We start from the raw sequence: 22,322 nt of genomic DNA, 5'->3' as shown, positions 1-22,322 counted from the left end.
TGGGGGCAGGGCCCTGAGAGCCAAGTCAGGGATTATTTTTGTTCCTCTGCTTGTGGCACCTGGCCCAGGCTTAACCATGCCATCTGTTCCCTCTGGCTCATGCAAGCAGGTCCCAGGGTCACTGGGGAGTGCTGGGGTGGGGGTGGGGGAGCAGCCGGACCCTTCTCAGGGCTGGTGTTGGCTTACCTCCCCCCACCCCCGACCCCGTGTGGGAGGTTGGCCTGGGGAGGGGAGCAGCTGGCAGGCCTGGCCGGGGGCTGCGAGAGTGGGAGAGGCCAGGCAGCCAGGGTTGTGGGCCCGGGACAGCAGGCCACACGGGGCGGGGAGAAACTCCACTTTGGTAACGGATCCTGTGGCCTAGGGCCTTGGGTGACCCGCTGCCCTGCTCTTCTTGGGGCAGCCCCAGTCTCAGGATGTGGAGCCCAAGGCCTCTGCAAACCTCCCTCATGGGGCAGTGTGCAGCTCGGCCCTGCAGCAACCGAAGGGCCTTGTTCCACATTCTGGGCCAGCCCAGGTCCCAGGTTCCAACTCCCAGCTCCCAGCTCAGACCACGGCCCCTGGTCTCTGAGGGGCCCACGTGGGATCAGGGAAGCTGGGCTGCCCTCGTTCTCACCTCCTAACTCTCTGGCCTCCTGGGTATCTGCTGTGTTTAGAATCAGACCCCAGAAGAACATCTAGGTAAAGCCGGGACACACAACACCTTGGGTATTCGTATGATGAATCGGCTGGGTAAAGACTACGAGGCTTGGGGCACAAGGTATCTGTATTTACCTGATCTGTTTAGAGCTCTGGACCTTCCGCTAGGCTTTAGGTGCTGCTTAGTAACAGAGTGACAGCGACTAACTTTTCGAGCATGCGCTGTGGCTCAGGCCCTGTGCAGTGGGCCTCTTCCTGTCCGTCGTGTGGACGCCTCTCAGAGGTGGAGCCCTTCCCAGCCTCCTCTGAGCAAAGCCACAGGTGAAAGTCTGCAAGGTTTGGCGAGAGGCCGCGTGGGAGAGGGTGGGGTCGGGGCCATGAACCACAGCCACTGCCAGGGCACAAAGGACCTGCCAGGACAGACTGTGACAGGGGGCTGGCCGCAGCCCAGAGAAACAAGGGTCTTGTCCGTGGTCACGCCAGCGGCTTGTAGAACCCGGAGCCCAAACCAGTCTCTTGATCCCAGACATTGTACCTTCATTTTGCAAGCCCCCCACATAAACCTCACCGTGATTTGCCTACAGCGCAGGCTGTCCGACGTTTGCTGAGATTTTCTTGTTTGCTCACACTAAACACCACAGTCAACACGGAACAGCGAGCCCCAAGCACAGGAAGTCAATGTCCTAGAGAGAACGCGTCACACGGCCACGCGCATGCTCACTCTTTTGTTCCCTAGCACTGTGCGGCAGGCAGGACGGCCAGCCCTGCCCCCGTGGGGGCTGCCGTGAGTTGAGGGGACCCACCATCCCTGGGAGCCGGGGCTGAGGGGCCCCGAAGCGTGGGGTCTGCCGGAGCCAGAGGCACACACGGAGTGGGGGGCCCTCCTCCCAGGATATGGAGATTTTGGCTGGAACGGCGGTATGCCTGAAACTAGCACAATATTGTAAGTCAACTCGCCTTCAAGCACAGAAATAAAAATGTGAACGAAAAGATTTTGGCTGCACCGTAAAAATGGGTAGGGGTTGGTCAGGTGAAGGGGGATAGAGAGGAAGCCCCAGGCAGCTGGCTCTGCCAGGCTCGGAGGAGGAGCTTGGCAAGTTCCGATAACATTCGGGCAACTGATTTGGGGGCTTGGGGTGGGTGCAAAGGAAGAGGGAGGCCGGATGGTGCAGATGGATGAAAGGTATGGCTGGAGAGCCAGCGGATGAAGCGCCCTGTAAAAAAAAAAAAGAAAAGAAAAAAAGAAAAAAGGAGTTCCCGTCGTGGCGCAGTGGTTAACGAATCCGACTAGGAACCATGAGGTTGCAGGTTCGATCCCTGCCCTTGCTCAGTGGGTTAACGATCTGGCATTGCTGTGAGCTGTGGTGTAGATTGCAGACGCGGCTCGGATCCTGAGTTGCTGTGGCTCTGGCGTAGGCCGGTAGGTGGCTACAGCTCCGATTCGACCCCTAGCCTGGGAACCTCCATATGCCGAGGAAGCGGCCCAAGAAATAGCAAAAAAGACAAAAAAAAAAAAAAAAAAAAAAGCCCTATAAAATCCCATTATCTAGGAGCACAGGAAAGCCACTAAAAGATTTTAAGTGGAGGAATCACGGGATCAGAAACTTTGGCTGCAGTGAAAAGATTATGGAGTCTGGATGGGGCTGGCTGGGTTGTCCAGGTGAGCAGCGGGGAGGCTTTGGGTTAGGGCTCTGAGAGAGAAAGACAGGAGGGAAGTGGTCAGTAATTGTTTCTGGGAATAAGGTCTCTGGCCTCTGGATGTAAGGTGGTGTCCTTTCCTGAGAAAGGGGAGGAGGAGGAGGATTCAGCCACAAGTTGAAGATTTGACTTTGGGTGAGCTTTGGAGACACCTGGTGATCGGTAGGTGGTTGCTGTGCAGCTTGAACTCAGGAAAGATATTCAGGTTTGGAAATCAGAAGCGGACTGAGACAGGAGTTCCTGTCATGGTGCAGTGGAACCGAATCTGACTAGGAACCATGAGGTTGGGGGTTCGATCCCTGGCCTCACTCAGTGGGCTAAGGCTCCGGCGTTGCCGTGACGTGTGGTATAGGTCCCAGATGAGGCTCGGATCCTGCATGGCTGTGGCTGTGGTGTAGGCCAGCAGCTGTAGCTCCAATTGGACCCCTAGCCTGGGAGCTTCCATATGTTGCACATGTGGTGTGTGCGGCCCTAAAAAAGAAAAAGGAGAAAAAAGAGACAGAGTGAGACATAGCGGGGTGTAAGTCACAGGAGAGGATCCCCCAAGGGGGGATGTTCAGGGTTTAAAGAGAAGTCTGGTTGGAGCTGAGGTTTGAGAAGGATCTGACCCAAGGTGAAGCCTGGGGAGAAAGGAAGTAAGACAGTGAGTTAGGTGGTTTGAGAACCGACGTGGGCTTCCCTGTGCTTTAAGGATCCGCTTAAGTTTTGTGGAAAACCTTGGGGGATTTTTTTTTTTTTTTTTTTTTTTTTGTCTTTTGTCTTTTTGTTGTTGTTGCTATTTCTTGGGCCGCTCCCGCGGCATGTGGAGATTCCCAGGCTAGGGGTCGAATCGGAGCTGTAGCCACCGGCCTACGCCAGAGCCACAGCAACGCGGGATCCGAGCCGTGTCTGCAACCTACACCACAGCTCACGGCAATGCTGGATCGTTAACCCACTGAGCAAGGGCAGGGACCGAACCCGAACCTCATGGTTCCTAGTCGGATTCGTTAACCACTGCGCCATGACGGGAACTCTGCTTGGGGGATTTTTATTCATGATTTAGTTATGATTTGTCTGGAGAGATTCAACCTCTTGCTGATTTTGCTTTCCCGACCATGATCACACAACTTCCTTGTCCTTTATTTTTAGGGATTGTATGTCTTTGTTGGATTTATCATACTTGATACGTTATGGCTTTGGTTCTAAATGGAGGGTTTTTAAAAAATATATTGCCTAATGCCTTATTTCTGGCATAAAAAGAATGGAATTGTTTTGGATTTATTGGTCTTGCGGAAACTTCTCTTCGAAGTTTATGACTTGTTTGTGGCAGCCTGTTGATCTTCTCTCACTGTTCCTTAGAATAATGACAATTTTACTTCTCCCTTCTGATCTTCAGATTTTTTTTTTTTTTGTTCTACTCTGTTGCCTAGAACTTCAGTGTTAAGTATTGACAGTAAGCATTCTTTATCTGATTCCTGACTTTAAATGTAATTCGTTTAGTGTTTAATCACCAAGTCCAATCTGAGAATGGGTGTGTTTCCCCCTCACCAACCAGCAAGTGTCCCCAACTCAATTGTAACATTTTTTCCTAGGAGAGAGCATGGGCTCAGTCCCACAGGACCGCCCCCACCCTCTGCCAGCTCAGGTCATCACTGACTACAGCCTGGAGGTTCCCAGGACCCCCCCTCCTTCCTTGGGTTCAATTAATTTGCTAGAGTGGCTCCCAGAACTGAGAGAAACACTTTTACCGGATTACCGGTTTACTGCAAAAGGATGAAGCTCAGGAAGAGCCGGGTGGAAGGGGTGGAAGGGATGCACAGGGCAAGGCGTGGGGAAGGGGGCGGAGCTTCCATGCCCTTTCTTTCCTTTTTCTCTTTTTCGTTTTATTTATTTATTTATTTTTTGTCTTTTTGCCTTTTCTAGAGCCGCTTCCTGTGGCATATGGAGGTTCCCAGGCTAGGGGTCTAATCAGAGCTGTAGCCACTGGCCTATGCCAGAGCCACAGCAACGCAGGATCCAAGCTGTGTCTGCGACCTACACCACAGCTCATGGCAACACCGGATCCTTAACCCACTGAGCAAGGGCAGGGACTGAACCTGCAACCTCATGGTTCCTAGTCGGATTCGTTAACCACTGCGCCACGAACTCCCTCTTTTTCATTTTAGGGCTGCATCTGTGTGACATACAGACGTTCCCTGGGCTAGAATTTGAACTGGAGCTGCAGATGCCAGCCTACATTACAGTCGAGGCAATACAGGATCCGAGCTGCACCTGTGACCTATGCCACAGCTTGTGGCAATGCCGGATCCTTAACCCACTGAGCAAGGCCGGGGATCGAACCCTCATCCTCACAGACACTATGTTGGGTTCTTAACCCATCGAGCCACAATGGGAATTCTCTGCCCTTTCTGTACACACCACTCTCCTTAGATCTGCACATGGTCACCAACTCAGAAGCTCTGAGAACCTTCTCCTTTCCTGTTTTATGGAGGTGTCCTTGTGTAGGCATGTTGATTAAATCACTGGTGATTAAGTCGGCCCCCCCACCCCTCTCCAGAGGTCAGGTGGGTGGGGCTGAAGTTCCACTCTAATCCCCGGGTTGGTTCTCCTGACCCCCAGCCCCCATCCTCAGGTGCCCCCTATTCCCATAGCAAAAGACACCTGTGTGGCTCTCAGCACTTAGGGAATTTGAAGGGTTTTAGGAGCTCCCTGCCAGAAATGGGGCAAAAACCAATGCATATTTTTTATTATAAACCACAATATCACAGTAGGTTTTTGGAAGAAATCTTTTGTCAGATTAAAGACGTTCCTTTTGTTTTTACAGTTTGCTAAGAGTTTTCATTGTGAATGGGTCTTACATCAAATGCATTTTCTGAGCTTATAGTTCAGAAATATGGTTTCTCTGCATGTGTGTGTGTGATCAAATATAGTCATCTTCATTGCTGTTCTTGTTTATATAGTTAGTATTGTCTTTACCAGTCACCTGGCTTACCTCTTTTCCATGTATATCGTATATTTTCATACGAGTTCCTTTTTTTTTTCCGTCTTACTACTGAATTCTCTCCATCTTTGTCTAAAAATGCTTTTATTTAATGTTCATTCCTTTTTTTTTTTCTTTTTGGCCGCTCCCGCAGCAGGTGGAAGTTCCCCGGCCAAGCATAGCAGCATCCCCCAAGCTGCTGCAGTGACAATGCTGGGTCCTTAACCCATTGAGCCACAAGGGAACTCCTTAATGCTTATTCTTTAAAACTTTTTTTTTTTGTCTTTTGTCTTTTTAGGACCACAGCCTCCGCATATGGAGGTTCCCAGGCTAGGGGTCTAATCAGAGCTATAGCTGCCGGCCTACACCATAGCCACAGCAACACCAGATCCAAGCCTCATCTCGACCTATACCACAGCTCACAGCAACGCCGGATCCTTAACCCACTGAGCGAGGCTAGGAATTGAACCCGAAACCTCATGGTTTCTAGTTGGGTTCATTTCTGCTGAGCCATGACGGGAACTCCTAAAAAAAATTTTTTTTTAAATTATTTTATGTTGTTTTTTCCCTAGGTCATCCAGAACTCCCATATTGCATGCTTCTTTTTTGTTTCAGGGCCACACTCGTGGTATATGGAGGTTCCCAGGCCAGGGATCGAATCAGAGCTACAGCTGCTGGCCCTCACCACAGCCACAGCAATGCAGGATCCGAGCTGTGTTTGCGACCTACCCCAGAGCTCACAGCAACTCTGGACCCTTAACCCACTGAGTGAGGCCAGGGATCAAACCCACAACCTTATGGTTACTTGTCAGATTCGTTTCTGCTGCGTCACAACAGGAACTCCTTGCATGCTTCTTCTAAACACATAAAACACACAACGTTTATCGTCTTGAACCATTTTTTTTTTTTTTTTTTTTTGTCTTTTTGCTATTTCTTTGGGCCGCTCTCGCGGCATATGGAGGTTCCCAGGCTAGGGGTCGAATCAGAGCTGTAGCCACTGGCCTATGCCAGGGCCACATAAACGAGGGATCCGAGCTGCGTCTGCAACCTACACCACAGCTCACAGCAACGCCAGATCGTTAACCCACTGAGCAAGGGCAGGGACCGAACCCGCAACCTCATGGTTCCTAGTCGGATTCGTTAACCACTGCACCACGAACCATTTTTAAGTGTGCAGTTCAGTAATGTTAAGAGCATATTCAGAGTTCCCGTCATGGCACAGTGGAAATGAATCCGACTAGGAACCATGAGGTTGCAGGTTCGATCCCTGGCCTCGCTCAGTGGGTTAAGGATCCGGCGTGGCTGTGGCTGTGGCGTAGGCTGGCAGCAACAGCTCCGATTTGACCTAGGCTGGGAACCTCCATATGCCATGGGTGAGGCCAGACAAAAGACAAAATAAAGCATATTCATGGAGTTCCTGTTGTGGCTCAGTGGGTTAAGAGTCCAACTAGTGTCGATGAGGATGTGGGTTCGATCCCTGGCTTCTTTCAGCAGGTTAAGGATCTGATGTTGCCACAAGCTACAGTATAGGTCACAGACATGGCTAGGATCTGGCATTGCTGTATCTGTGGTGTAGGCCTGCAGCTGTAGCTCTGATTCAGTCCCTAGCCTGGGAACTTCCATATGCTGCAGGGTGGCCCTAAAAAACAAACAAAAAGATTTTTTTTTCATTTTTAAGGCTGAATAACACTCCACTATACGTAGAGACCACATTTTATTTAGCCATTCATTTGTCCATGGACACTTGGGTTCTTCTGTCCCTTGGCTGTGGTGAATAATGTTGCTTTGAACATGAGTGTCTTTGAGACCCTACTTCCAGTTCTTTTGGGTATATACTCAGAAGTGGAATTGTTAGGTGCTATGGTCATTCTCTTTGATTTTTTGGTTGGCCCTCCATGCTGTTTTCCTAGCGGTCACACCATTTTACATTCCCACCAACAGAGCACAGTATTTTGTATGCTCTTGGCCCTTTTTGGTCTAATGTAGAACATCCATGGTACTTGGCCCTCATCTAACTTCTCAGCCCCATCTGGGTTCCTAGAGCCACAATCAGACAGTGCCTGGTTGCTGAGCTCCTTTGATGGGGTGGGGAGCTGAGGTCTGTGGAGGGGAGATGACCTGCCCTTGACCAGCCCCTCCCCACCCCGCCCTGCCCCGCCCACCTCACTCTTTGCCCCATGGGATTCCCTGGCTTTCCCCTTGAGCTCCTGGGCCATGAGCACCAGGAAAGGAGAAGCACCTGGTTCAGGGGTGGTGCTCCCTGGGTTCCCCCACCCCCTTGTCCACACGTTCATCCACCAATGCTGTGCTTTCTGCCCACCCAGGTCCAACGGGCGCTCCTCCAAGCGGAGCCTTGGAGGGCAAGGCCGGCACCATTACCTCCAACGAGTGGAGCTCTCCCAACTCCCCCGAGGGGAGCAACGTCTCTGGGGGCAGCCAGGCTTTGGACAAGCCCATTGACAATGACGCAGAGGGCGTGTGGAGCCCCGACATCGAGCAGAGCTTCCAGGAGGCCCTGGCCATCTACCCGCCCTGCGGTCGGCGCAAGATCATCCTATCGGATGAGGGCAAGATGTACGGTAAGGAGGCTGTCAGTGTTGGGCAGCAGGCCCGCCAGCTCATGGTCCAGCCCCAGGAACAGCCTGGGCACAGCAACCCGGTTCCCTCCAAGTGATGGAAAGAGGTGACCTCTTGGGGCTTGTCCTGGCAGACGCTGCTTTACTCTGTCCTAGGCTCCCAAGGGCTGGGAGGCATCAGGGGAGACACCTTTGGGTGGCTGTGAGGATGGAACTTGGGAAAGCCTAGAACATCCCCCCGGGGCAGGCTGGGAAAATCCCTTTAGCCACCCCCCAGGCAGATGCCTGATCTCCCAGCTTCCCACTGTGGCTGTGAAGGCCTTTAGGAAGGCGGTCCTGGTTCACTCCCTCATTCATACCTGGGCCTTTGGTGTGCCAGGCAGGGGCGGGGCAGATCTAGTCCCTTCTCATGGTACGTGGGGGTGGGCATACAGGTAACTGTACACAAGGCGTTGAGAGTGTCCCGGGGTTGGGGGGGGGTGAGGACCACCCCCCTGCAGGAGTGTGCCCCTTAGCTGAGAGCCATCAGGGAAGGCGTGGTCTGGGGCTCCACACGCCCTCTGCGTCATTGTCAATGCAGGACACAGAGGCACTTTGTCCCGCAGACCCTGGGAAGGAACGAGCCGTCTGCCTGGGCTGTGTTGACTTTGGGATGGAAGAGAGGGTATCTGGGAAGCAAAATGAACACGGAACAACTTTTAGAGGCTCCGTTCAGGCTTCCATTGCCATTGGAAAGTTCCCTGGGACCCCCAGCCTGAAACACTGGGACTGGGTAGGAGCTGTGGGGATCTCTGACTGGCTGAAGCCCCTGTCCACAGAGGGTCTTGCCCTGCTTCCCATGAGATGGCTCTGGGCCAGTGCCCACCCCCACGTGGGTGCCCCTCCCCCAGCACAGATGCCTCATCAGCTGACTGATCTCAGCTCCTAGGGCTGCTGTAAAAAACCACCTCGAATTTCAGGGCTGCCTTAAGATGACAGACATGTATCCTCTCCCGAGTCAGAAGGTTGAAGGTCTGAACTCAGGGTGCTGGGGGTTGGCTCCCCTTGGAAGCTCTGCCGGAGGATCTGATCTGTGCCCCCTCCCAGCTTCTGGGGGCAGCTGGAGGCCCTTGGTGTCCTTGGCTTGTAGCTGTAGCACTTTGGTCTCAGACTCTGTTGTCACATGGCCGTCCTGTCTGTCTGTCTTTGTGTGTCCTCCTCTTCTAAGATACCAGTCGTTGGATATAAGGCCCCCCTTAATCCAGTGTGCCCTCATCTTAGCTAGTTAATTCTGTAAAGACCCTGTTTCCTGGAGTTCCCTGCTGGCCTAGTGGTTAAGGATCCAGTGTTGTCACTGAAGCAGCTTGGGTCACTGCTGTAGTGTGGCTTTGATCCCTGGCCCAGGAACTTCCAGATGCCATGGGCAAGGCCAAAAAAAAAAAGATCATTTCCAGATACGATTACATTCTGAGGTTCTGGATGGATGTGAATGTTGGGGGCGGCGGGCGCTGTTCCACTCTGTTCAATTAACTAAACTCAAATCTGCTTTGTGACTGGTCTAGGGAGCCAGCCCCACCTGCTTGTCTTTAATCTGCACCTGCCCTGCAAGGGCAGGGATTCCTTCTCCTGCTGGAGGAAGCAAGGTCCTTTCGAGCTAGACCCCAGCTCTGCTCCTCGGTTACCTGTTACAGCTGCTCATCCGACTTTACCAGCCCCTCCGCTGAGGCTCTGCGGGGCCCCCACTTCTGCGGGTCTCCACGCCCTGGTTTGGGCTCCCCTGGCACCTTGCTCTAACCACGTCCTGCTCCAGTGGTTGCTTCTTACTTTGGGTCCCCATGGAAGCTTCACGGAAGAGGCAGCCGCTGTGCGCAGAGCAGCTGTGGGTGCCAGGGGTGGGACCTGCTTTAGGTAGGCTCTTCCCGTGGAGCTGGGTGGCCTGGGCTCTTCCACGGCTTGATGGAGAGTGGGGTGCGTGTTGGTCATGAGCTGAGGTGTGACGGTGACGTCGTGGCGGGGGTGTGGCTGGAGAAATCAGGGTCCCTTGATGGGGCAGTGGTCAGTGCCCAGGCGCCTAGCAGGATTGATCTTCCTGCTTTAAAAGGACACATGGCCTGGCAAATACAATTGTGTTCGAGGCGCTCGGTGTGGGGAGAACGCTGAGGGTGCTGCCTGTTGGGGAGGCCCCGGTGGTGGCAGGTCTGGAGAGCCAGCAGACAGTCCTCGCGTGCCACAGTGGGACCCACTGTTTCTTTGTTACCCATTCTTAAGTGTACAGCTCAGTGGCATTAAGTACGTTCACATTGTGGTTGAGCAGCCATCCCCACTGCCCGTCTCTAGAACTTTCTCATTCCCTCCAACTGAAACTCTGTCCCCGCTCAGCACTGGCCCCTAGGTCCCTCTCCCGCAGTCCCTGGTACCCGCCATCCAGTCTACCGCTTTGGCTAGAGCTCCTCCAGGGCCCTCATATACATGGAATCACACAGTATTTGTCCTTTTGTGCTGGCTTTTTCACCTGACATCATGTCCTCAGGGTTCCTCCGTGTCATTTCAGGTGTCAGGATGTCCTTCCTTTTTAAGACTGAATCACCTTCCACTGTACGCACGAGCCGGTGGTGTTTATCCGTTCACCCAGCTGATGGATATCTGGGCGGATGCGTCCCTTTTTCTTAGTGGTGACAGGTGGATGGTTCTATCCATATTCACATAGAAAGGTATTGGGGTTGAGAGCCTAGCTTTGGTCAAAGCAGGGTTTGGGACAGCAGGGCTGTGGAATTCCTTTGGGCAGGAGGGGAGCCGTTGCCGGGGGGAGCGCGGTGTAAGCGGTGTTTGGCAGGCCATCCTGGCCCCATTGCCATCCTTCGTGCCTCTCCTTCCCTTGCGCTGAGACGGGGAGGGGCCGAGGGGCTGAGACACGGGAGGAGGAAGTGAGAAGGGGGCTGAGGCCAGGAACCTGTTAGAGATGGGCCCTCATCTTTTCGAGGGAGCAGAGGGAGGGTCACTGCCTCTGCAGATGCAGAGAGAGACGCTCAGAAAGGCCAAGAGCTTCCCCTGGAGTGGCTCAGGTGGTAAGTGAGAGAGCAGGGCTTGGTGCTCCCGTCACCCCAGTGTCACCCCAGTGGCTCTCATCAGCTCTGTGAAGCCTGCCTGCCTCCTGCTTGGCCCCGACTCAGGTGGGTCAGGCTCTGAGCAGGGGGACTGGAAGCCGCTCCCTCGGCAGACTCTGGTGACTGACCCAGCCCCCACGGCACCTGTCCTCCGAGGGAGTACACATCCTGCTGGGCTCCAGACGCTGGCTTATCCCATCTCGTCTTACAGGCCGCGGCTGAGCCAGGGCAGGGCCTCGCAGGCATTGATGGGGGCTCTCAGCAGAGTGGAGCGGCCCAGCTGGGAGGTATCCATGACCCTGGGCTCAGTGCCTGTGGGGGAAGGGACCAGCAGCCTGGCTGACCCAGGCCTGTCTCCCTCAGGCTGCTCACCACCCCCTTCCCTTGGGGACCCGTCTTGAGCCCTGGGCAGGAGCCCTGGACCTCCTCCTCCCCCACGCCTATATCCAGAGCCCTCAGCTGGTTTCTGGGTGGGCAGCGGGCCGTGGGCAGGAAGAGCACACTGCCCAGAGGAGGAAGAGCCCCAGGGACTCTGAGGACGGGATCAGGCCTGTTCCCCACCCACCCTGCACACCCGGACCAGGGCCAGGCAACACGCAGATGACAGATGAGCACTGAGGCCCCCACGCCTGTGCACCGGCTCCTGGGCCAGGGCTGCCAGTCCTCCCAACTCATGCAGCATTGGTTTTGCCCTGTCACGCCATGCCCCTCTCCCTGGCACTGCCAGGATGGTCATTCTGATCTCACCCAGCCTGGCTTTGGCCCCGGGGGCAGGTGGTGCGAGGTGAGCGTGGCTCCCTCTGGCCTGGGCGGCCTCGCTCCGCTGCTGCTGCTGCTGCTGCTGCTGCTGCTGGTGCTGCTGCTGCCCACAGGCTAGGGCTCTCTCTGTCTTGCTCTGGGCAACTCCCCCTCTTCCCGCCTGGCCCCTGGCCCGAATCTCCCAAGTCTGCCTCTCCTCTCCTCTCTCCCTTGTCTCCCTGGGAGCCTCGTGGCCCATAAACCAGTGACACTTATGTTGTATATGGCCAGTCCGTTGAAGGCTGGGGTATCTTGGAAGCTTTCTGGAAGGAAATGCAGCTTGGCTGGGTGGAGGAGGGCAGGGGAGAGTGAGCCGTGACTCACAGGTGGGGCTTTGCCTGGTGGGCTTGGGGGGATCTGGGCAATGCCCTGTGATAAGGGACACCAGAGGCGAATCACTCAGATGACAAGGGGCAGAGCAGAGGCTGCACGCAGGCTGGTCTCTTGTCACTGAGGCGATGGGATGGGTCAGGGAGCCGCCTCCGAGCTTCTCCTACCCGACTCCTTGCCCTTGTTCCTGCCTTCTCCGCTGCCCTCTGCTTCGTCAGCTGTGCTGTTTCTCCCTCTCCTGGCCTGGACCCCTGGCATCCTGCTTAGCGAGGCCTGATGACCTGAGTCTCCATCCGCGTCCACTCTGTCCAGTGGCCTGTGTGACCTTAGCAGGTCGTTTACCTCTTCTGAGCTTCGGTTTCCCCATTTGAAGAATGGGGCACTGATAGTACTACCTTTGGGTTTTTTTTTTTTTGGCTTTTTCTAGGGCCGCTCCCACGGCATGTGGAGGTTCCCAGGCTAGGGGTCGAATCGGAGCCTACGCCAGAGCCACAGCAATGCAGGATCTGAGCTGCGTCTGTGACCTACGCCACAGCTCACTGCAACGCCGGATCCTTTAACCCACTGAGCAAGGCCAGGGATCGAACCTGCAACCTCATGGTTCCTAGTCAGATTCGTTAACCAATGCGCCACGATGGGAACTCTGGGGTTGGTTTTAATTATGTATTTCTTATTTTATTGGGGGAAAATATACATAAAATTCACCCTTGTGACCCTTCGCACGTGCACAGTTCATTGGCATTAAGTACATTCCCAGTGCGTGGCCGTCACTACCATCATCTCCAAACCCTTAGTTCTTCCCAACAGAAACTGTATCCCCCACTCCCTTCTCCCTCCAGGCCCCCGTGGCCTCTAATCTACTCTCTGTCTTTGTGAACTTGCCTCTTCTGGCTTCATCACGATGGTGGAGTCTACAGTACTTGTTCTTCTGTGTCTGGGTGGGTTTTCTTAGGACAATGTCTTCAAGGTTCATCCACATTGTAGACGATGTCAGACCTTCGTTCTTCTCTTTTTCGTAGCTGAATAATATTTCCATCGTATACACCACCTTTTGTTGATCTGTTTCTCTACTGATGTTCTTGCGGGTTTTCTGCCTTTTGGCTGTTGTGGGGAGTGCTGCTGTGAACACGGGTGTGTAAGTATTGGTCTCTTTCAATTCTTTGGGGTGTCTACCTAGAGGTGGGATTGCTGGACCACATGGTAATTCTCTTTAAATTTTTGAGGAACTACCAGACTGTCTCCCACAAATGGCTGGACCATTTTCCATTCTGCTGGCAACGTACAAGTGTTTTAATTTCTTCACATCCTCACCAACACTTTATGTTCCACTTTTTACCAGGAGCTGTTCTAGTGGGTGTGAGGTGGTATCTCACAGTTTGATTTGCATTTCCCTAAGGATAGTGAGGTCGAGCATCTTTTCATGTAGTTGGAAGAAATCAGTATCTTTAGTGTGGCTGCTGGGACAGAGGGGAGAGGTGCCCAGTGAGCAGCCTGGAGCTTCGGGGCTCAACTTTATCCCTGCCCTCGAGAAGCTCAAATGACTTGAGCCCATGAAGGCACAGACCTTGTGCACCAGGCTTGGAGGCGAGAATGGGCACGCCCACCTGGGTGGGGACAGGAGCGAGGAAGAGGAAGAGCAGTGGCCTTGCACATGGGGTAGGATTTCATCAGAAGCCTCAGCCCTCCAGGGACAATGGCTGTAACAGCTCAGATGTCAGGCTTGAAGTTTTTTCCTCCACAAATAGCCTCCTCCTCCAGCTGCAGGTGTTTATGGTTTCAGCTGATCCCTGGCCAGAGAGGCCCTCAGGCCAGGCCATGGGCAATAGGGCGGGCTGGCCTTCTCTCCCCAGGCCCCAGCTCCTGTAAAGGGCGCTCTCCCTGAGGCCTCTGTAAAGATCTACCTGTGGGGGAAGTCCTGCCCTTTCAACTTTACAAACTACTAGTTAGTTCTAACAGTACCTTATCAGCAATACCGGCAAGATCAACTGCCTTTGTTGACCCTTATGCATAAACATGTGATATGTTTCCTGCCCAGGGGGGAATGAGACACAGAAAAACCTGTCCCAGATAGGATTTTGCAAATGGGATAACAATTTTTCTGCTGGTGTGCAACTGAGGAACAGCTTGGGGTAGCTGGCGGGACAAGTGTGACACTGGGTGTGGGGTTCAGAGAACATGCTGGTCACTCTGTGTGGACTCTGCATTGGGAGTGCCCCACCTTTAGCCTGAGGATCTGTCAGCTGTCCTCACCCATGGTCGGGTGGGGCTGGGGGTCTATGGACACATGTCCTCTGATGGAAGAGCCACAGTCTGGGAGGGCATCCTTTCCATCCCCACCAGACCACCTGCCGCACTGCCTCCGACTAGCCTCCACCATGTCCAAGCTGGGCTCCTGCTTCCCCAGCCATGATCTCAACCACCAGAGGGGAAGGGACCTGGGATTATACAGCTGGTGGCGGAGCTGGGACAGGGATACAGGTCTCCTGCCTTCCCACCAACTCAGCTGGATTTTCTCCTAGTGTCCTCCTGCTCTTGCTCTTCTTTGCTTACCTTCACTGTGGCTTCAGGGCTCTACACACTGTCTGCATCTCTCTGCATCTACCGCTGGCTCTGTGGGCCTCCTGGTGTCTCCATCATCCAGGATACACTGGCTCCCACTGCGCTGGGTACCACTTTCCAGAAGAGTGAAAACAGGTGGGCAGTCCAGATAGTTGGCTCTCCCTGCAGGGCCTGGCCAGGGTCAGGACAAGGGGGCCATGAAACATCACTAAGAATTTACTTTACACAAAGACTCAGGGAATCAGGGCCCGGAGACTGGTCCAGAGGGCTGGAGCAAAATAGTCTCTGGCAGAGGAAGCTCCAGCCCAGCCAGGGGAGGCATCCATGGGAAAAAGCAGCCATTGTGAAGCAATGGGTGTGGCCTTAGAAACGGATGTTCCTGTGGCTTTGGGACGGCAACAAACCGTGTAGCTTTGAATAAGTCACTTCCCCTCTCTGGTTTCTTCTTGCTTAGGCCAGCTAGGACCTCTGGGGTGAGCTGGTCCATCACCTCAATCCAATGTTATAGAGAATTAATACTGCAAGAGTTAAGAGATGGTATCTATGCATCCCCGTTGTGCCTCAGCGGGTTAAGAACTGGATTAGTATCCATGAAGATGCAAGTTGGATCCCTGGCCTTGCTCAGTGGGTTAAGGATCCAGCGTTGCAGATGCAATTTGAATCTAGAGTTGTGGCTACAGCTCTGATTCAACCCCTGGCCTGGGAACTTCCATATACCATAGGTACGGCCCTGAAAAAGGAAAAGGAAAAAAAAAAAGAAGAGAGAGAGATGAGCTCTAGAACCAGACAGCCTGGGTTTGAATCTCAACCCCTGCTGGCCTGTGACTTTGAACTAGTTCTAAACCTCTCTGTTCTTGGAATTCCCCGTGGATAATGAAGGTGATAGTACCTGCTTCATGAGCTTTTGTGCAGATTGAAAGTGTGAATGCAGAGAAAGCTGTCCCAGTATTATATTTGCATTTTGTTCAGGTGCCTGCAAGTTCGCAATAAATGTTCATTATTGTCACTATATTGTATCATGAAAGTGAAAGAAACTACAGCAGTTCCCTATGTCTGTATAAGGCCTGGATTAGATGCCAGCTGGTCTGGAGGGAGCAGAATGGCTGGGCTGGACCTGAGGTAGCAGGAAGGAAGCTGTGTGCCTCTCTTGACTCCACCCACCCAGAGAATCCCAGCCTTCCGCTGCTGGCATTGTCTCTGAGGAGCAGAACGAGCCTGGCTGGGGTAATGGCCTGAGATGAGCCCGCAAGGGGAGAGGAGACACACACTTGGAAAGTACAGAGCCATTGGAGCCAGCCTTGGACCCCTTGGGTCTGGCTCCTGTGGCCCTACCACTAGCCTCTTGCCCAGGGCCGGGATGGCCTGTCTGGAGGCAGAGCTTCTGAAGCCTGTGGCAGAGACACGCGCTGGACGGGTCTCCATCTTCATGACCTGGGGGGTCATCTGTGATGCACAGAGTAAGGGTCTCAGCTGAGGGTGGGCAGGGGCCTCCCAGCTGCTGTTCAGCACGTGCTATAGAGGATGCGTCATTGCGTCTGGACTAGGAGGCCTGCCCGGTCTGGGGGTGGACCTCCCGCTGACCCAGCTCCTTCTCTGTGCCAGGCCCTGTGCCACTGCCAGGTGACTGAACCAGGACTCAAACCCAGGCATCGTCCTAGATCCGGGTAGTCCGTCTGGGTGGGATTTTCTTGCCTCAGTTTCTCCATCTGCCTGCCCTTCTATGGGGGGCGGCTTTCCTGTGACATTGGTAAGCCTGGCTCTTCAGGCCTGTCACTTACGTGGGCCCCCTCAGGTACCTGAACGTTTTATTTTTTTTATTGTTTATTTTTTAATTTTCAATTTTTTTTTTTTTGTCTTTTCAGGGCTGCAGGTGTGGCATATGGAAGTTCCCAGGGTAGGGTCAAATTGGAGCTGTAGCTGCCGGCCTACACCACGGCCACAGCAACGTGGATTCCAAGTCAGGTCCGCAACCTATATCACAGCTTGAGGCAACACTGGATCCTTAAACCACTGAACTGGGCCAGGGATTGAAGCCGTGTCCTCATGGATACCCGTTGGGTTTGTTATCACTGAGCCACAACAGGAGCTCTTTTATTTTTAATGAAAAATTTTAAGGTAGCTTTAATGAAGTATAATTGACATACAATAAACTATACATATTTGAAGTGGACACTTTGGTAATGACTGTGTACACCTATGGGGCCATCACCATGGCAAGAGTGTGAACCCATCCAGCAATCCCCAAGAGGCCTTCACCTAATTTTGCATTTGTGTTTTTAATTCTTTTTCTCAAAGAGAGCCTCCCCATTTTTAGGTGTTCTAGGCTCTACTGAAATCTGGATTTGTTCCTGTAGAGAGGAGCACAAACGAGAGCAGGATAAGAAAGTACCGGGAGGGCGTTCCCTTGCAATGTGATGGGTTAAGGATCTAGTGTTGTCACTGCAGTGGCCCGGGTTTGATCCCTGTTCAGAGAATTTCCACAGACTATGGGCACGGCCAAAAAAAGGACAGCACCAGGAGTTCCCCGGTGGTCTAGTGGTGGGGATTTGGTACTTTGACTGCTGCAGTCTGGGTTCAGTCCCTGGTCTGGGAACTGAGAACCCATTCAAAGCCATTGCATGCTCTGGCCACCCCCACCCCCAATTTTTTTGGAAAAGGTCATCTTAAAAAAAAAAACTGAGGGAGTTCCCGTCATGGCGCAGTGGTTAACGAATCTGACTAGGAACCATGAGGTTGCGGGTTCGATCCCTGGCCTTGCTCAGTGGGTTAAGGATCTGGCGTTGCCATGAGCTGTGATGTAGGTCGCAGACGCGGCTCGGATCCTGCGTTGCTGTGGCTGGGGCGTAGGCCGGCAGCCCTAGCCCGAGAACCTCCATATGCTGTGACAGCGGCCCAAGAAATAGTAAAAAGACAAAAAAAAACAAAAAAACAAAAAAACAAAAACTGAGGGACTTGCCATTGTGGTGCCGTCAAAATGAATCCAACTAGTACCTATGATGATGTGGGTTTGATCCCTGGCCCCACCTAGTGGGATAAGGATCCAGCGTTGCTGTGAGCTGTGGTGTAAGCCAGCAGCTGCAGCTCCAATTTTTTTTTTTTTTTTGTCTTTTTAGGGCTGCACCTGTGGCATATGGAGGTTCCTAGGCTAGGGGTCGAATCAGAGCTGTAGCCGCTGGCCTATACAACAGCTCACAACAACACTGGGTCCTTAACCCACCGAGCGAGGCCAGGGATCAAACCTGCAACCTCATGGTTCCTAGTCGGGTTCATTTCTGCTGCACCATGACGGGAACTCCAGCAGCTCCAATTTGACCCCTAGCCTGGGAACTTCCATATCCTGCAGGTGCTGCCCTAAAAAGCAAAAAAAAAAAGAAAAAGAAAAGAAAGCACTTTGGAGATTGGAGATTTCGTTGGACTAATTGGAAGTGAAAGGTTATTTGCACCTAAACTTACAAATTTCTCTTAGAATATTACCAACATCTAATCACTCATTCTCTTTTCATTCATTTAGCAAATATTTATCAAACATGCACTATGTGCTGGTTGGAGAGGGGCTGAGCTGGTGGACAGATCTTGTGGGGGCCCCCAGGCTATTATAGGAGCTCAGATACTTTCAAGGGAGGGAGGAGGGAAGCTATTGGGGGGGGTATTGAGTTTTAACAGGATCCCTGTGGCTGCTGTGTTGATAATAGACTGAAATTGGGGAATCCAGGCAGGAAGTTCTTACCACCATCTCACCAGGTAGGGTGGTACCTGGGACTCCGGAGGGGGAAGTGATGAGAAGTGGCTGGATTCTGACCTCGGTTTTGAAAACAGCCATCAGCTTTCTGGGAGTTCCTGTTGTGGCTCAGCAGGTTATAAACCCAACTAGTATCCATGAGGTTGCGAGTTTGATCCCTGGGCTCGCTCATTGGGTGAAAGACCCAGTGTTGCCGTGAGCTGTGGTGTAGGTCGCAGACACAGCTCAGATCTGATGTTGCTGCGGCTATGGTGTAGGCTGGCAGCTGCAGCTTTGATTCCACCCCTAGCCTGGGAACCTCCATATGCCATGAGTGCAGTTCTGAAAAGACCAAAAAAAAAAAAAGGGGGGGGGGATGAAAGAAAGAAAAAAAAGACAACAGCCATCTATTTCACTGGCAGACTCATTCATTCATTTGATGAATAGGTGCCAGGTCCTGGGAGTGCAGACCTGAAGGTGCACACGGTCCCTTCCTTTCTCTGAGGTGCCTAGAATCTAGAAGGAAGAGACACAAGAGTGGTGGGCTCTTGCCGGCCACATGGTGTGGGCTAGAGCAGCACCAGAGCCTGATCCTGGCTGGTGTCTAAGGAGCCTCTGACCAAAGTGTCCCCATCCATCCCCGTCCCACCAGCTTCCCCACCACTGGCACCAGGCGTCTCCAGCCCACCCAGAGTACCACGTCTGCCAGCACCATCATCTGCCTCTGGGTCGCAGGGACCCTCCTCCCCGCCCTGCCCTTTGCAGGACTGTGGGGCTGGACCACTCACGTGGGCCTGGAACATGTTTGTTTTACAGACAAGGAGGCTGAACCATAGACAGCTGTCACTTGAGTCAAAGTTCAGGTCTGTCTCCAAAGTCTGTGCAATTCAGACACATTTGAATGAAAAAGCCTATGGTTGTTGGGGCCCAGGTTTAAGAAGAGAAGGCCTTGGGAGGGTCCAGAGGGAAGTGCCTGGCTGGGGTCCCAGGACTTGTTTGTGGAGCTGCCGCCCCAACTCCCAGTCTGGTGACCACTTTTAGTCGCCGCTGGTGATGCTTAGACTCTGGGTCCGTGAAAGCGGCCTTTGTAGCTACAGCGTGAGCACCTCTAGTTAGATGCAGGGGAGCTGTTGCATGTTCATTGGATGCCTGCGGGAAGCCTTTCCTTGGCAAGTTTTGAAAGAGGTATCGTGCTGGCTCGCGAGTCTAGGGGCACACCAGCCCACAGACCTGTCCCTGGGGTCTGGGCTCCCATCTTTCCCTCCTTGACACAGGATCCATGCTCCCAGGCTAGCAAGTCCTTCTGGCAGACCAGACCTCCCAAGGGTGGCCTCTTAATTCAGCCTTGGCAGTGGGGAAAGGTCAGCTGGGGGGCCCGCGTGGCCTTGGCTGTGCTCTCTGGATATAACCCAGGTGGCCGACGGCCCACTTGTCTCGCCTGCCCCTACATCAGCAGCTTCCTCTCGCCTCGCCCTTCAGGCTCAGCAAGGCCCCTGGGCCTGGAGGCGGGGAAAAGAAGTAATAACTTCTGCTCAGACCCTCCTGCCCTCCCTCTCCCCACCAGTGCCCTTCTCTCTGGCCTAGTCCTACCAGTGGGCATTGCAGCTCAAGGCTTACCCGACCGCCCAGTCCTCTGAGCAGGCAGCATGGCCCCATCTGACGAGTGCCCTGCCTGGGCCATCGGGTGGGCACACACCTCTCCTTGGCTGGGTGGTGCCCTCTGGTCTTGACCTCACAGTAAGAAAGGATGTGGGGACCCCATGGTTCTGTGGGATCTTGCAGTGTCATCTCTAAGAGGCTGGGCCCGCAGCAAGCGTGCATGTGACCTGGTGACCGTCGGTCGAGCCAGAGCGTGGAGATATGGTTGGCTGGGTTTCCTGGATCTGGGTTAGGGGTTGGTCTCAGGTTCTTCTCTGGAGTCACTCCATCTTCTCAGCACTTGCATGCGCCAGCCCCCCACCCACCCACCTGCCCCCATGTCCCCTGCTGTCCACAGATAGTACAGGCATCCTGTAAGGTCCTGCTGTTAATGGAGGTGACGGGGACTGTGGAAGCTGCCTGGGTGGAAGGACCAAGGCCAGGCTCTTCCCTGCAGCCCCCCCAGCGAGCAGAGGCCCCAAGAGGAGGCGAGGGCAGAGGCCACTGATGGGGAGGCTCCAGGAGGGCTTCTTGATCTGTGTGCTCCTGCCCAGAGTCCCATGGCCCTGTCACCTTGCTCTCAGGTTACTAGTCCCCCAGCAAGGCCTCCTCTCGCTGCTGGGAGATCCCTAACTCTGAGGAGGGCACGAGGGAACCTCTAGAATCCTCACCCCAAGAAGGAAGGGGCCTCAGGTCCTCCACTCGCCTGGCTCTGTCCTTGTCCACCCGCTGAGAGGCTGTTGGTGTCTCTGCAGGTCGGAATGAGCTGATCGCCCGCTACATCAAGCTCCGCACTGGAAAGACCCGCACCAGGAAGCAGGTGGGCCCTGGGGCAGGTTCCCTGGTGCTGGCTGGCTCCCAAGGTGGGCCAGGCCCTTTGCAGGATGGGGTGTGGGCTCTGGGAACCCGCTGGGGAAGGGGTTCTCTGCTGGGTATGCCCCAGACGGTCAGTTTCCCTGGGGTCCCTGCTGCCATCCCTTGGGAGAGACCCCTCCTCACCCTTCTCCAGGTCAGCAGAAGGGCTTCAGTTTGTGTAGCTGGGGGAGGCGGGACTGAGGGCCCATCAGTCACTGGCCCTTTCATTCATTCATTCAGCCCATGATGCGGTGGGGGCTGTGATGTGGATGGGGGGCCTGGGGTCGGGGAGGTAGGAATAGGAACCCCTCTTCCTGCCACAGGTGTCCAGCCACATCCAGGTGCTGGCTCGGCGAAAAGCCCGTGAGATCCAGGCCAAGCTAAAGGTAAGGCAAAGGCAGCGGTGCAAAGGAGAGCCCGCGGCACGGTGGGGACGGTCCCCGGGAGTTGGGGCTCTTTTTGCAGTAGGAAAAGTCTTCCCTTGGGTTCGAGGGCTGACTACTTGCCCGTGGAGCCAGTGCACTTCTTGGTGCTGAGGAAAGGGGGGTGGAAGGGGCGTCAGTGCTGAAGGACATTGGCTGGGAGGTGTGTGTGTGTGTGTGTGTGTGTGTGTGTGTGTGTGTGTGTGTGGTATGTGTGTGTGGTGTGTGGTGTGTGTGTATGGCCAGGCTCACAGTACCATCCTGGGAGGCACAGGCCCATCCCCTGCTGTGCTTCCTCCCCCCTGCAGCTCAGAGGGTCAGTGCACACCCCGAATCGCCTGGCTGGGAGCAGTAGCAGGATGGCCCTCCAGAGCCCATTCTTGGAGGACCACGTGTGGAAGCCCTGCCTTGGGGTGCGGTTCTGTGCTGGGGGCAGGGCTAGTGGAATTCCTTCCTGCCCTGCTCTCTGGGACTGGTGCTCCCCTCCCTGGATCAGCCCCGCCTTGCAGGGCTATCTGCCAACAAGTGACTACTGTGGGGGGGGGCAGCCACAGGCCTTAGGCTGCGGGGACCCTGGAGCGAGGGGCCCTTGGGTGTGAACATTTAGGGGGTGCGTGCTCCCCATCACGGAGGAGGTAACAGCAGAGTCTGTGGCTCCTTGGCAGGAGGAGCCACACCGGGGGCTTGGACCAGAACCAGTAAATCCAAGAACAACTTTTCAAACAGCGGAAGCCCTTTCGTTTTTCACCCAGATTAAATAGCACCCCGAGCTGTTGTCAGAGGAGCCACTCTGGTCAAAGCTAGAATGGCCAAGAGCAGGCTAGGGACCCCTCTTCCGAGTCACTTCTCAGTCTCCACGACCCTTGAACCTGAAAGCATCGTCAGAAACCAGTTTAAAAGGCCCTGGACTAGAGGACCATAGAGGGCGCATCCGGGCCCTGGGTCCGTGACCCTGACATTGGAGGCCCCAAATGCATGGTGGGAACTCCCCGAAAACTGTCTCCCCCATCCCCGCCCGCCCACTCAACTCCATTCTTCCTGCATCAGCCC

At 54.2% G+C, this 22,322-nt stretch overlaps 1 protein-coding gene across 1 annotated transcript in view; it reads left to right on the top strand.

Moving 5' to 3' along the window:
- TEAD4 (TEA domain transcription factor 4) overlaps positions 7,622–22,322 on the top strand; it is a 37,188-nt gene continuing 22,487 nt past the window's right edge. Inside the window, exons 1-3 of the mRNA NM_001142666.1 lie at positions 7,622–7,872; positions 20,751–20,815; positions 21,174–21,236. Coding sequence (NP_001136138.1) covers positions 7,647–7,872; positions 20,751–20,815; positions 21,174–21,236 — 354 coding nt within the window. The 5' untranslated portion in view covers positions 7,622–7,646. The remainder of the gene's footprint in view (positions 7,873–20,750; positions 20,816–21,173; positions 21,237–22,322) is intronic.

This window comes from Sus scrofa, chromosome 5, assembly GCF_000003025.6.
Source record: "Sus scrofa isolate TJ Tabasco breed Duroc chromosome 5, Sscrofa11.1, whole genome shotgun sequence".
NCBI classification, from domain to species: Eukaryota; Metazoa; Chordata; class Mammalia; order Artiodactyla; family Suidae; genus Sus; species Sus scrofa.
The sequence above is the reverse complement of the archived record's forward strand: the minus strand, read 5'-3'. Positions and strand labels throughout refer to the sequence as shown.